General features: G+C 37.8%; 2 protein-coding genes across 2 annotated transcripts; both read right to left on the bottom strand.

Annotated features, from left to right (window-relative positions):
• Positions 1-1681: 1681 nt before the first annotated feature.
• On the bottom strand, positions 1682-2918 carry LOC122003390 (zinc finger protein KNUCKLES-like). Its single transcript, XM_042558545.1, has 2 exons — positions 2721-2918; positions 1682-2572 (listed from the first exon to the last, which is right to left on the bottom strand). Exons 1-2 carry the CDS (start codon positions 2839-2841, stop codon positions 1959-1961), a joined length of 735 nt encoding a protein of 244 aa, XP_042414479.1. The 5' UTR covers positions 2842-2918; the 3' UTR covers positions 1682-1958.
• A 1063-nt stretch (positions 2919-3981) lies between these two features.
• On the bottom strand, positions 3982-9206 carry LOC122024786 (methyl-CpG-binding domain-containing protein 11-like). The gene is made up of 3 exons (XM_042583491.1): positions 9053-9206; positions 5089-5239; positions 3982-4980 (listed from the first exon to the last, which is right to left on the bottom strand). The coding sequence occupies exons 1-3, from the start codon at positions 9161-9163 to the stop codon at positions 4226-4228; spliced, it is 1017 nt and encodes a 338-aa protein (XP_042439425.1). The 5' UTR covers positions 9164-9206; the 3' UTR covers positions 3982-4225.
• Between the last annotated feature and the right edge of the window lie 2813 nt (positions 9207-12019).

Below are 12019 nucleotides of genomic sequence, written 5' to 3'. Positions count from 1 at the left end.
ACAAGACTACTCTGCTCATGTTACATCGGAACTGCACTAAATCCTAGGTACAATATATCTGTGTAGAGTGCAAATCCGTCTACGCTAGAAAATACCGCTTAGACAGGTGCAGCTATCTAAACTGATCTTGCAGGCATCTATCCAGGAAAATTTCCTACCCTTCCTAGACAGTCCGATCAACTGTCTAATGCTGGAGAAATCCTCAATCAATCTCCAGTAATATCCAACTAGACCAAGGAAGCTGCGAGTTTCCGGTATAGACTACGACTACTTCCAACTGATAACAACTTCTAAGTCCCATGGATCCACTAATATCTCTCTACTAAAGACAACGCGTCCAGAAATCTCGCAGAAGACAATCACAATACGTACTACTAACTTCACATATAGATGTTCCCGTCGAAATATCTCTAGAACTATACGAAGCTAGTGTACGTGATCCACCTCGGATCGGGAATAGATAACAACATCGCCAATAAAGACAATGAAAACTGATCCAACCCTAAGAATACCAAGTACATTGAGTTCATGTAAACATCTAGGCACGGTATGCCTAAATGGTAACGCCAAGGACTCATAATGTACGTACCACAGGCTTACTCCACCATAAGATCATCAACAACAAATCTGTAATCTAATCACCAACTACAAATCACTAAATCCATAAATATCACACAAGTGCTACTCCTCATGTCTCTATACATTAGGAGTGTTGATATCCTACACACCATACAGTATGTGACTGTGCACGTGCAGGACATCAATGTCATTTTTTTTATTTTTTTAAAAAATTTTGAATGAAAAAATCAACATTTCCTTATATAAATCTCAAATACATTAATATATCTCATAAACACATTATAATACTCCATAAATATTTAAATTTATTTCATTTTTAATTTTTCTTTTAACTAAATACTGTAATCTAATTGGGAAGTCTGAACTATAAAGGTAAAATCTTTAAAAAAAATTAGCTTGAATATTATAACCCAATTGAAAAGTCTGAACGTAGAAATAAAATCTTAAAAAAATATTTTAATTAATTTTTCTAATTTAAAATTAAAAACAAGAAAAGAACGAAGATGATGTTTTTTTAGATTTTAAATTTAAAAAAAATCAACATTTCCTTATATAAATTCCTAATACATTAATATATCCCCTAAACCTATTACAATATTCGATAAATACTTAAATTTGTTTCATTTTTAAGTTTTTTCTTTTAACTAAACACTATAACCCAATTTTTTTTAAAAAAGGTAGATCCGCTACATTAACGGTTCTCTAGCACCGGTCTCACGGATATAGAGGGAGGTACATGCAGGTTCACAGACGTCAGATGCATGGTTGGTTAAACCCCAGGTCGTTAGTTCCTGAGAATCGACTCCTGAATATTATGCCAGAGATATCATGTGCCCATCGTCTATGCTACATCCTGAGAGTACTATAATCCAATTTAAAAGCATGAACTTAGAGATAAAATCATAAAAAAAAAATAGTTTAAAAATTATAACTCAATTAAGAAATCTTAACTATTTAATTAAAAAATAAAAAAAATAAAACTGATTTGTTGGGCGACGTGCACAGTTACTACTGTAGCATCGCGCAGCACGTGTGTATCTATGTATATCGAGAGAGATATCGTTTCAGGGCAACCTATCCTATTTGCAATCAATACTCAAGAAGATACAATAATAAGCGAGAGAGACACAACAAATCTATGATTTCTATCGTTTTATTCTTCTTAGACGATGCCCCCGTAAAACTCATCGCATGGAACACTCTGCAAATGGTTTCAGCTTCAGAAGAAGCTGAATCCATTTCTGAGCTCGTCAATGGCTTTAAACATATACATAATGTTAATTATCACGCCGGAAATGAATGCCCATTCAAGTCAGGGGATCTAAAGCATCTGAACAAGTCTACGGCACACCGAATAGCATCGATCGAGCTGGAGATTTTCAACGCGTAGAAGAGAGCTTCAGGGCGAGATCGAGGTTGCACCTACCTTCGCCGGCCGAAGAACCAGCAGTAGCAGCAGCACTAGCAGCGTCCAAGCTGAGAAGGACGGGCTCCCGTCGTGGATTCAGGAGGTCAGCCGTCTCTCTGCTCGCCAAGAACCAGCTGTCGAAACAAGGTGCGGCGCTTCTGGTGGCCGGAAGGCCTGCCGAGCAGGGGGCAGGCTTGCACGAGTGCGATGCGATGGGGAAGGGAGCGGAGGACGAGGGGTGAAGGTGGTGGCGATCGGAGTTCCAGCCGACGCTCCTCTCCTTCTTGTGCGCATTCTGGTGGCCGCCGAGGGCCTGAGACTTGAAGAACTTCTTGTTGCAGAAGAGGCAGGGGAAGAGCCTGCGGCAGCTGCTTTCGCGGCTGCTGGCCGTGAGGGCCGAGGACAGTCCCAACGTGAGGGATAGATCCACACTTTGTGACGGCGACAGTAGCCATGAATGATCTGTTGGCTCTGAGGCAGAAGATTCCATCGCAGGCTTACCGTCTCCTGTTCCTCCTCCACCTCCTTCTTCTCTCTTCTTAAGGGAGAAGAGATTTGTGGGAAGACAACGGCAGAACGTCAATCCTGTCAATAAAAATAATGGTGGAGCCAACTGCTAACAAACACATGGAAATGGCGATTGACGTGAAAGGATTGAATTGGAGTGTTCCCCTGAGAAGTGAGTTCAAGGAAAAGTGATCATGGAGATTTTGTTTTTAAGGAAAAAAAATACCGAGCAAGAAAGCTGCCCTCTTGAGGAAGACGTTAGAATCCTCAGGCGACAGCAAAATCCAGAGCTGTTTGCAAGAGCTGCAGTGACACAAGAAAGAGAGAGGACCGCGAGACAAACTCATAGTGAACAAAGTAGCAGACTCTTCAGAAATTTAAACTAGGAATTGGAATTGGAATTGGAATTGGAATTGGACAGATTGGTTTGGTCATATAACACTTCTAACTCACAACAAAAGTAGTCTGATAGGACAAAATAGCAAAAAGGCTGTAGGAAAATCATTTTCTACTGAAAAGTGAGGTACTACTTGGACAATAATGAGGTGGGATCTTGATCTTTTTTGAGTTGCTAGATAGACATTGAAAGGCAGTCTGATCTGGAAAGATAAACTCAAACTATCCACCTTTCAGGTGAGTACCGTGCCTAAACATACTGCATCAGGGAAGAGACAAGGAACAGAGTACAGTAAATCTTGGTTCCAACTTTGGGAATGATAATCCTTGACGTCTTTGCTAGGAAAACGAACGAAAACCAGTTTGAGAAGAACTGTGTTGTCAATTCAGGAGCATTCTGCACAGAGATGAGCAGGCAGTTGCCTTTGACTAGCTTAGCTTGTTTGCACGCGCAGTGCACCAGACAACAGTGCTGGTATCTTCTTTGGCAGCAGACTTGCTAGAACAAAGAAACCTTGCTATTCATTGTTGCATTCAGGAATGGCTAGAACTTTTCCATTCACAGCATAATTGAAAAGGACTGCTAGCATCTTTGCTGAAACTGCTTGGGCTTGAACTTGTTTATGATCCTCTTTGTTTACAGTTATCAGATTTGATTGATCCAATCTCTTATTTGCGTTCTATTTTTTGGAAATTATCAGAATCATTCTGAATATGATTCTTCTCTCCATTGTTCTCAAAGGCTTAACTGGTATGCAATGAAATGCTTCTTTCTCAGTGTAATTTATATCAGTTAGAACTTGGTTCACCTTCCTTGTATAAGTTCATCTTGCTTGTTTGGCTTGCTGGTGAACCTTCTTGTCACGTCCACCAAGTTCGGTAGCTCATTGTTATATTATTATAATTAATCTCATTTTCGCCAATGACAATGCTAACTAGTCTCAAGCGAACAAAATTCTCTGGAGTGAACAATTTTGCAGGTTACATAAGCATGTAATGAACTGGAGATCATCCATCCTTTATATTATTTTTTCTTTTCCCACAGCTTAATGCTAAAAAGGACAACAAAATTTGAACATAAACGCTAAAAATGACGTTACCGGACATCTAACAAATCTTTCAAGGATTATGTTCCATATTAGTGGTGCATGATACAACAACCTGTTCAGATGTTGCCTTTTCAGGGTACAACATACGTTATTGGAAGCAGCTAGACTACTAAACTCTAGCTGTCACTAAATAAGTTCATACTAAAGAGGAAAAAATAGTTCATTGTTCATCATAGGCTAAGGAATAATGAGGGCAGTGCCACAGTATAGCTGAACATCTACCGTTTTAACAATTAACTGGAGAAGCTTTCGGCAGATGCTGTGCATCGCCACAACTAGCTGAAGGGAGTTCCTTCAGGACTGCATCCTCGTGTTTGCTATTATCTGTTGAAATATCTCCATCATGTTTCTCCTTTCCTGTAAAAGCCTCCTCAGAGTCGTGTTTGCTGTTTTTGTCATCCGCTGGCAAAGATACAATAGGTTCAGCTCTAGGTGTTGCTTCTTCTTTATTCTCTGAACTTGACTCAGTTTTATTTTCATCGCTTCTGTTGCTTTCCAGGACAGGATCTTTCTTTTCATTAAGTGATTCCCCAACTGCAACACCCTCCTCTATGGCTTTATTTGCATCATCATCAACTTTAGTTGCAACATCAGCAACTTCCTGCATCGAAACATCCTCTTTAACTTCTGTGGTGATGTCCTCTTTCACTGGAGAAGCTTCATCTCCTTCAGTAGCCTTCTCCTTGGTTTCTTTCTTTTCATTAAGTGATTCCCCAACTGCATCACCCTCCTCTATGGCTTTATTTGCATCATCATCAACTTTAGTTTCAACATCAGCAACTTCTTGCATCGAAACATCCTCTTTAGCTTCTGTGGTGATGTCCTCTTTCACTGGAGAAGCTTCATCTCCTTCAGTAGCCTTCTCCTTGGTTTCTTTCTTTGAGCTTGCTTTTCTTTCTCGCTTCTTAGGCTTTTCATCTTCTGGGACCTCCACAGCCTTGGCTTTTTCCCTGATTCTTGCTGAGCGTCTTGGGGTGTCACCTGACGATTAATTAAAATAAGCGGATGCTGATTCATGCAGGCCTTGTATGGATGAAATATGAAACTGTGTATGTGCTCTTGGCACAATGCGTGAGGGTATGAGAGTACCAGTTCTCCAGTCAAATTCAGCTGAAGATGGGCTGCTAGGGTGTGCCTTCAAGTATTGTTGTAATTGTCTCCTGCTTTTAATCTCCTCACCAGTTGGTGATATGAAGAGGATCTCATTCCTTCTTGGTGTACCATCCTCATTCAGCACAAACTATTAGCATACACAACAAACATATTACTAACGTATCCAAAATGGAATGAGCTTGGAAGTGTTGAATGATCCAGCTACATTGATGATATTGCACGCTGTAGAAATTAAGGCGAACTAAATGAAAAATATTACCCAACATTAGGATAATAAATCCATGCAGCACTATCACCCATCAAAGAAAAAAAACACTCATATTTTACAAAGCAGTGCACATGGTTTATGAGCCAAAAAAAAACCATATGATAGCAAATTCAGTGTGAATGCTATGGGAAAAGAAATCTTGACGGGTGTCAAAGGATATTCTTGAAGTGTTAGAGCTTCTAATCTCCAAAGTGCAGCAAAGCAAAGTAAGCTATTAGTAGATCCAAAGGCTATATAAATCACAAAGCACTAGCAGCCCTCTACTAGGAAGAGTTCGAACAAAAACAAGCTGCTATTCCCTCTTCAAGGTAAAAAAAAAAACACTCATTACATATTTTCCTTACAAGAAAAAATAGATAAACTATGTGCAGATTCACGAAGTTGATTTTAACATTTTTTTCTATTAAATGTTAGGTGACTTCAACCACAAAGAAAATTAGGACAAGCTCAGTTCTTGGAGAGTTCAAAAGTAGAGTTTTAAAAGGCAAACCCAACTGGTGGAGAAGGATGTATATAAAAAAATCTGAACAAGTATAAAGGACTAAACTTGGGACCAAGAAGCTTTAAGAATACAAGTTTAAATAATAAGATAATGTTACAACAGGCTAATGCAATGAGCTAAAATTCATCTTAAAAATAAAGGTAGACAAGGGTATAGTTCCTCATGGCCTAGGACTGGCATCCAATACTGTTTTAATTATTAAGAGATTATTAAGAGATAAGTTAACTGAGACAATGAAATTATGGAAGATGATGACAGAAAGAAGAATAAGAGGTAAAATTTCTGAAAATCAATTTCCCTAGGAGGTCAACTGTAAATGCTAATTATTTAATAAGATGATTAATATAGAAATATCAAGAACGGAAGAAAAATTTGTGCATGGTTTTTATACATTTCAGAAACTAACTTCTAGAATCTTATGATTGTCATGTGCCTCTTAGGCTAAAGAAAAAAATTATAATAGGGTACAAATAAACCAACCTTTTGGTGAAGGATGGAGGGGAATTCAAGAAATGCCCAAGATAATGCAGAAGAGATGAAAATACTTAAAATACATGAGTAACAAGAAATTTTTTCAGGAAGTTGGTAGGTGTGACTCCAATAGAATAGAAATAAGAAAATTGATTAATAACATATGAATTCATTCAAAAAATGATCAATTGTATAATTAGTTAGTTGAATCATTTAAAGTCGAAAGAATAAAGGGTCGAGAGACCGAAGAAAACAACATTTGACACAATTAAGAGTAGCTTAAAGATCCAGATTAATAAGTAGTGATATGGGTTTGCAGGAAATTCAATGGGATGTTCAATGGCAGATTATCTTCAGGACTTTATGGCAAGAACCAAACAATGAACTCACAATTAGTTGGGTTGTTGATTTTATTTTCTTTCTTCCTTTCTATTAAGGAACTCAACTTGCACCTGTCTTTTTGCCTTACACACAAACAGGTCCAGCAAAAGGCATATATGGGTACCAACAACTTACATGATAGAGAGCTCACTCTGTTCAACATTGATAAATAATATATATAACATTCAACTGTGTGGAGAAAACAAACAGTAAAGATGAAATTAACTTTCAGCCTACTGAATGAAAGCAGAAGGTTAAACTAACAGGCAGGAACTGGGTTGTATATCATTACATTTTAAAATAGGTTAGAACAACAGACAACCATCTTCAATTTGTTTTAAAATAGATCTTTAAACATCAAATTCATGGCGCTTCAAGTCTTCAACAAAAGGGTACAAGCCAACTATTTTAAAACTTCCATAAATAAAGAGTCAGCAGATACTCAGTTCAGTAACGAAGAACCAAAAAGCCACAATTGATTGCTATGCTTTCTAGGGAATCAGAAACCAGAGATAATGCAAATCTACCGTCCATAATGACATTCAGTAACCTATGTCTTAAATGCATATAGTAGGAACATGGAAAGTGAAATTTAAAAAGAAAAAGAAAATTAGTTTATTACTATGCAAGAAAACATAATTCAATTAGTTATTATCCCTAATCAACGAGAGCTGGTATACAGTAGGAACTCTAGACAATATTTTGTTTAGTGGATTTATACAAACAAAATATTACAAAAGACAAGAAAATATTTGAAGGTAAAGAAAAGAGATGATAGTGTTTAGAGATCAAATATAATTGGACAATTAAAAGGAATAACAGAAAAAAAAATATTTAGAAGCATCACCACAAGACTAGAAAACTAATATTTCACAAATAAATGCCTCAAACTATAGATATAAATTGACTCTAATTATAAACATATTTATTTAAAATGATGCACCAAAGTTATTTATCTATTCGAAGACCTATCTATTCATGAAGCCCAATGAAGGGGAAAAAAAAAGTTATGACCTATTCTATTTAGGATCAGACAATGTTGCAAGTTATATCCAGATCTTTTATATTGCTTTCAATTATGTTTAGAATTTTATTTGATCACAGTCTATCTGTCACATCTTCAATTCCAATCTATTCAACTTGTCTAGCTAATAAATATATCTTTGAACAGTAATAAATGGGATAAAATCAAAGAAATATAACGACAGATTTGCATCTGCCAACAGCAAATAGAACTCCAGCACAGAAGTGTTTTCTTTTAATTGCATTTCACATCAACAATCTTAGACAGAAAACATAAAAGAAATAAATGGCATGATCGAAAAGGCATGGAAGGTAGGAAACTATGCGTTTGAGAAAAGATATGAAACACATACTTATTTATCTTGAATATTCAGTCTAGAATTTTCCTTTAGAGAATAACTACAAATATAAAGATGAATTTTTATACAAATCATCATAGGGGCCAGCTCTATCTTATTGGCTATAGGATAACGCCTATCCTCACAGAAATAGAATACATCTTAATTAATCAAAAAGTCCAGTACACATTCAAAAATAGAATATGTATGTCAGTCCTCAATTGACAAGTGCTATATACTTTGCATGGCAATCTCATTGTTCATATTAAAGGGTGGCAAATTTTTACAATAGTATATATAGAATACCATTGTAAATTGAATAAAACATCTGCCATGCATGTACATATTAGATCCATATGCAAAAGATAAAGATGCTATCAATAATCACAAATTAGAAAGCATTTATTTTCTGAATACAATGCATTAAATGCTTTATAAAATTAAAGTATGCCTAAGAAGAAGTTATGTCGAACCACACGTTTCATCATGCATCTGTGATTAATGCTACAATAAAACCAAAGGGTAGGTTAGAAAGAGATCTCACTGCTTAGCAAAGAAACTGCAGTACCTAATTGAGTTTGGCAGGAAAAGAACCTCTTTTTTAACGATAAACCTAAAGTCATCATTCTCTTGACAATGCTCCTTCCAATAAGTCATATGAACTTTCATAAATAAGAAAAAAATTTCAGAGCTGATTGCAGTATATTCACCCTGCTTAAACACCAGTACACAACCCTAATGGAGTGCCATGCTCCCTTCGCTGTTACTACAAATAAGCAAGCAACCATGAAGCCAACAAACCCTAGAATGCACACACCACAAAAACAACCAAGTACCTAAACTCAGAATTGCAATTAGCTACCAGAAACAGAACAAATTAAGGACACGAAAAATCAAAAAATTGTAAATAAGAACACAAACGCTGAGAAGAGAATGGGGAATCCTTAAAAAAAGAACCTTCTTGGTCCAACCCGCGGGCGCCGTGAGCTCGACGGCGTTGGGCTCCGCCTCGCCCGCAGCCTTCTCCGGCGTGACCTGTACGCCCTTTATCTCCACCTGCTCCGCCATCACTATCCTTCTTCCAGCCCTCAGATTCGCCGACGAATTGGCGACGACGAGCAGAAAGCAAGAAATAAACAGGAAAAGGGGGCGAATTAATAGAGAGCGAACGTGCACCGCCTCTCGAGCCTCGACTCTCGCTTACCCAAAAGTCCAAACGGCGTCGAGTGAACGGCGGAACTTGGACGGATGCGCCCAGTTGAATTGGAACTTGAGCCCTGGCGTCCGATGTTACGACTCCTGTCCTTCCACTGGGACGTTCCTTGTAAATTAGACATACCATTGGTTAACAAATACCGGGACCACAGGGGATGCCAATAAAGTGGAGGAGATACACGATCCGCAAAGAGATTCGAGCAGGGGATCGGGAGGACGGCATTGGGTGTGCACGTGGAAGGAAGTGATTGGGTGAGGATGACGGATGAGGTGGGATGTCGGCACGAGCGGGTTGGTGGTCAGTTTGACGGCGTTAGTTGTGGTGGCTGATGCCACGTTGCGGGATATGCCAAGTACGAAGGGCTTCGATGTCTAACATTATCCGCTCAATAAAATCGGAAAATTAAACGATACGATACCAAACTAGTCACACCTTCCCACTTTGTGGAATTAGAGTATCCCACGTGGAAATAAATTATATAAGACTCGAGCATACCTGCTAGTAATTCTATAATAGTACCATAATAGGGATATTTAGTAGAAATATTTTTCTAAATATTTTTAATCTCAAATATTTCCTATTAAAAAAATATTAGAAAAAAGATTTTGAAATCACTAGACATGAAATTATAGTCGATGATTTCTTTCTCTCTTTATTTTGTTAAAAAAAATAAAAAATATATATTTAATGACGGAATTAAAATATTTGAAAGTTGGGTATTTAATAGGTGGGCTCATCAATATTTAATTTATGAAATATTTGATCCTAAAATTTAGAATATTTAAAAAATAAGATATTTAATTGATGATATAGATATGGAGGTCATTAATAAATAAGGATAACTCAATTGGTGTGAAATTTTCTCATTAAGACTCGAGGGTCTCTTGGACACTCAAAACTAATATCCGGAGTTGGCACAACTGTGTTAACCATAGTAAAGATGATTACATTTATTTTAAATATTTTTTTACTATCCATTTTTAGATTATACGAAGAAAGATAAATTATAGGTTCATCTTATAATAGATCGTCAAATGACTAAGAGTGGGAGGAGATTTTCCGAGGACATGTGCCTACTAAAATTTAATCTCTATCTATTATAATAAATTTGTCACTCTTTAACTTACTAGGAGCTATATGTTGACATACTTTACCTTGGAAGTTTAATATTTATGTTATATAAATTAAATAATTAATTTACATTGTAAGTATGAATGTATCATCACTTTCTAATGCGAGCACTTTCTAATTTACCCTGATGGTCGGTGAAAAACTTTTGTAGGATCGGATCGGTCATCCCCAGGATTAGTCGGTGTAAGCTAGATACCTTTGTGCTTTTAGGATTATTTGTACACGAGAAAGGGTCAATCACGTGCAATTTTAAAACTTCTCTTTTTTTTTTTTAATTTTAAAAGACTCGTTGAAAATCAAGTTCACAGTGGAAAAACAAAATAAAATAAGAATAATGTTGGAACCCCAAGATTATTTTGATGTGATAAAAAAAGTTAAGTTAGATCCCGTTTGATTTAATCTCTGTGTCTAAGTGTGCAGGAGCTTAGGAGCACAGGAAGTCGAGCGGAAGACGTGACTAGTGAGAAGGACGGCACGGGAGAGAGCCGACGGGCTTGGTGCGTCCGAGGGACGAGGTGCCGCGGAAGAGTACACCGATAGACAAGAAGAACGTACGCGACGTTTGAGGGACGAAAAGTCAGGGAGGAAGGCTACTCGAGGAGAAGGCTGAAAATTGGGTTCGTGTGAGCCCTATTCCGGATGGTCGAGATCATCCAAGCGAGCAGAACTAGAGTGGAAGACCCGGACTGAGGCGAGCAGAACTGGAGCAGAGGGCCCAGACTGAAAAAGTCAACTATGTTGACTTTTATAGGTCCGAGCGCCCGGAGCCATTTCGGGTGGCCGGAGTCCTGGTGCTTGGAACCCTTCCGGGCGCTCGGAACCTCAATCTTATCAAATTCGACGTGTCTGTTGACTGACGCGTCGGGGATAGAATTTTATCCTACTCCAAGTGCCCAGAACCCTTCTAGGTGCCTAGAACAGTGCTATAAATATAGCTCTGCTTTCAGTAGTGCATATAACAACTTGTAATTTTCTTCTTTCTATTCTACTATTGTGTGCAAGCTATTAACGTTGTAAGAGGCAACTCCACCCGAAGGAGATCTTTAGAAAAGTGCGTTTCATTTTCCTTGGATTAGCAATCTCTTGATTGCAAACCAGGTAATTCTCCTTGTGTTTTTGTCCTTTTAATTAGTCTCTTTTTTTTATTATTACAAGTGTTCTTAATTAAGCTATAAAGTCGAGAAATGGTTGAGTTTATTTTTGCAGGGCAATTCACCCCTCCCCTCTTGTCCGCTACCAAAGGACCAACAAGTGGTATCAGAGTAAGGACGCTTTAGAAGGACTAACCGCTGACCGAAGCAAAGGAACCAATGGCCAAACCAAGCATCATTCCACCAAAATTTGAGGGAGACTTGGCGCACTGGAAATGCCGAATGGAGGTATTTCTAAAAACTGATTTTGAGATTCGTTTAATAATCAAATATGGATTTCTAGCTCCTACAAATCAAAACAGAGAGAAGGAAGAGAGTCTTTGGACGAAGAAAGAACAAAATGATTCCGTAACAAATAACCAAGTGGAATATCACTTGCTGAGCATGCCGCCGCCTCAAGAAGTCAATCGCATCGGGAGCTACTTG

This window comes from Zingiber officinale, chromosome 1A (assembly GCF_018446385.1).
Source record: "Zingiber officinale cultivar Zhangliang chromosome 1A, Zo_v1.1, whole genome shotgun sequence".
Lineage (NCBI taxonomy): Eukaryota > Viridiplantae > Streptophyta > Magnoliopsida > Zingiberales > Zingiberaceae > Zingiber > Zingiber officinale.
Note: the sequence above shows the minus strand (reverse complement) of the source record. Positions and strands in the feature narration are given on the sequence as shown.

Excerpts from the sequence above, each read along its gene's own strand:
- LOC122003390 (XM_042558545.1), bottom strand. The coding sequence starts at position 2,841 with ATGAGTTTGTCTCGCGGTCCTCTCTCTTTCTTGTGTCACTGCAGCTCT. Across the intron at positions 2,573-2,720 it reads GAGGGCAGCTTTCTTGCTCG|GATTGACGTTCTGCCGTTGT; the intron begins GTATTTTTTTTC and ends TTTTATTGACAG.
- LOC122024786 (XM_042583491.1), bottom strand. The coding sequence starts at position 9,163 with ATGGCGGAGCAGGTGGAGATAAAGGGCGTACAGGTCACGCCGGAGAAG. Across the intron at positions 5,240-9,052 it reads CCGCGGGTTGGACCAAGAAG|TTTGTGCTGAATGAGGATGG; the intron begins GTTCTTTTTTTA and ends GTATGCTAATAG. Across the intron at positions 4,981-5,088 it reads TGAATTTGACTGGAGAACTG|GTGACACCCCAAGACGCTCA; the intron begins GTACTCTCATAC and ends ATTAATCGTCAG.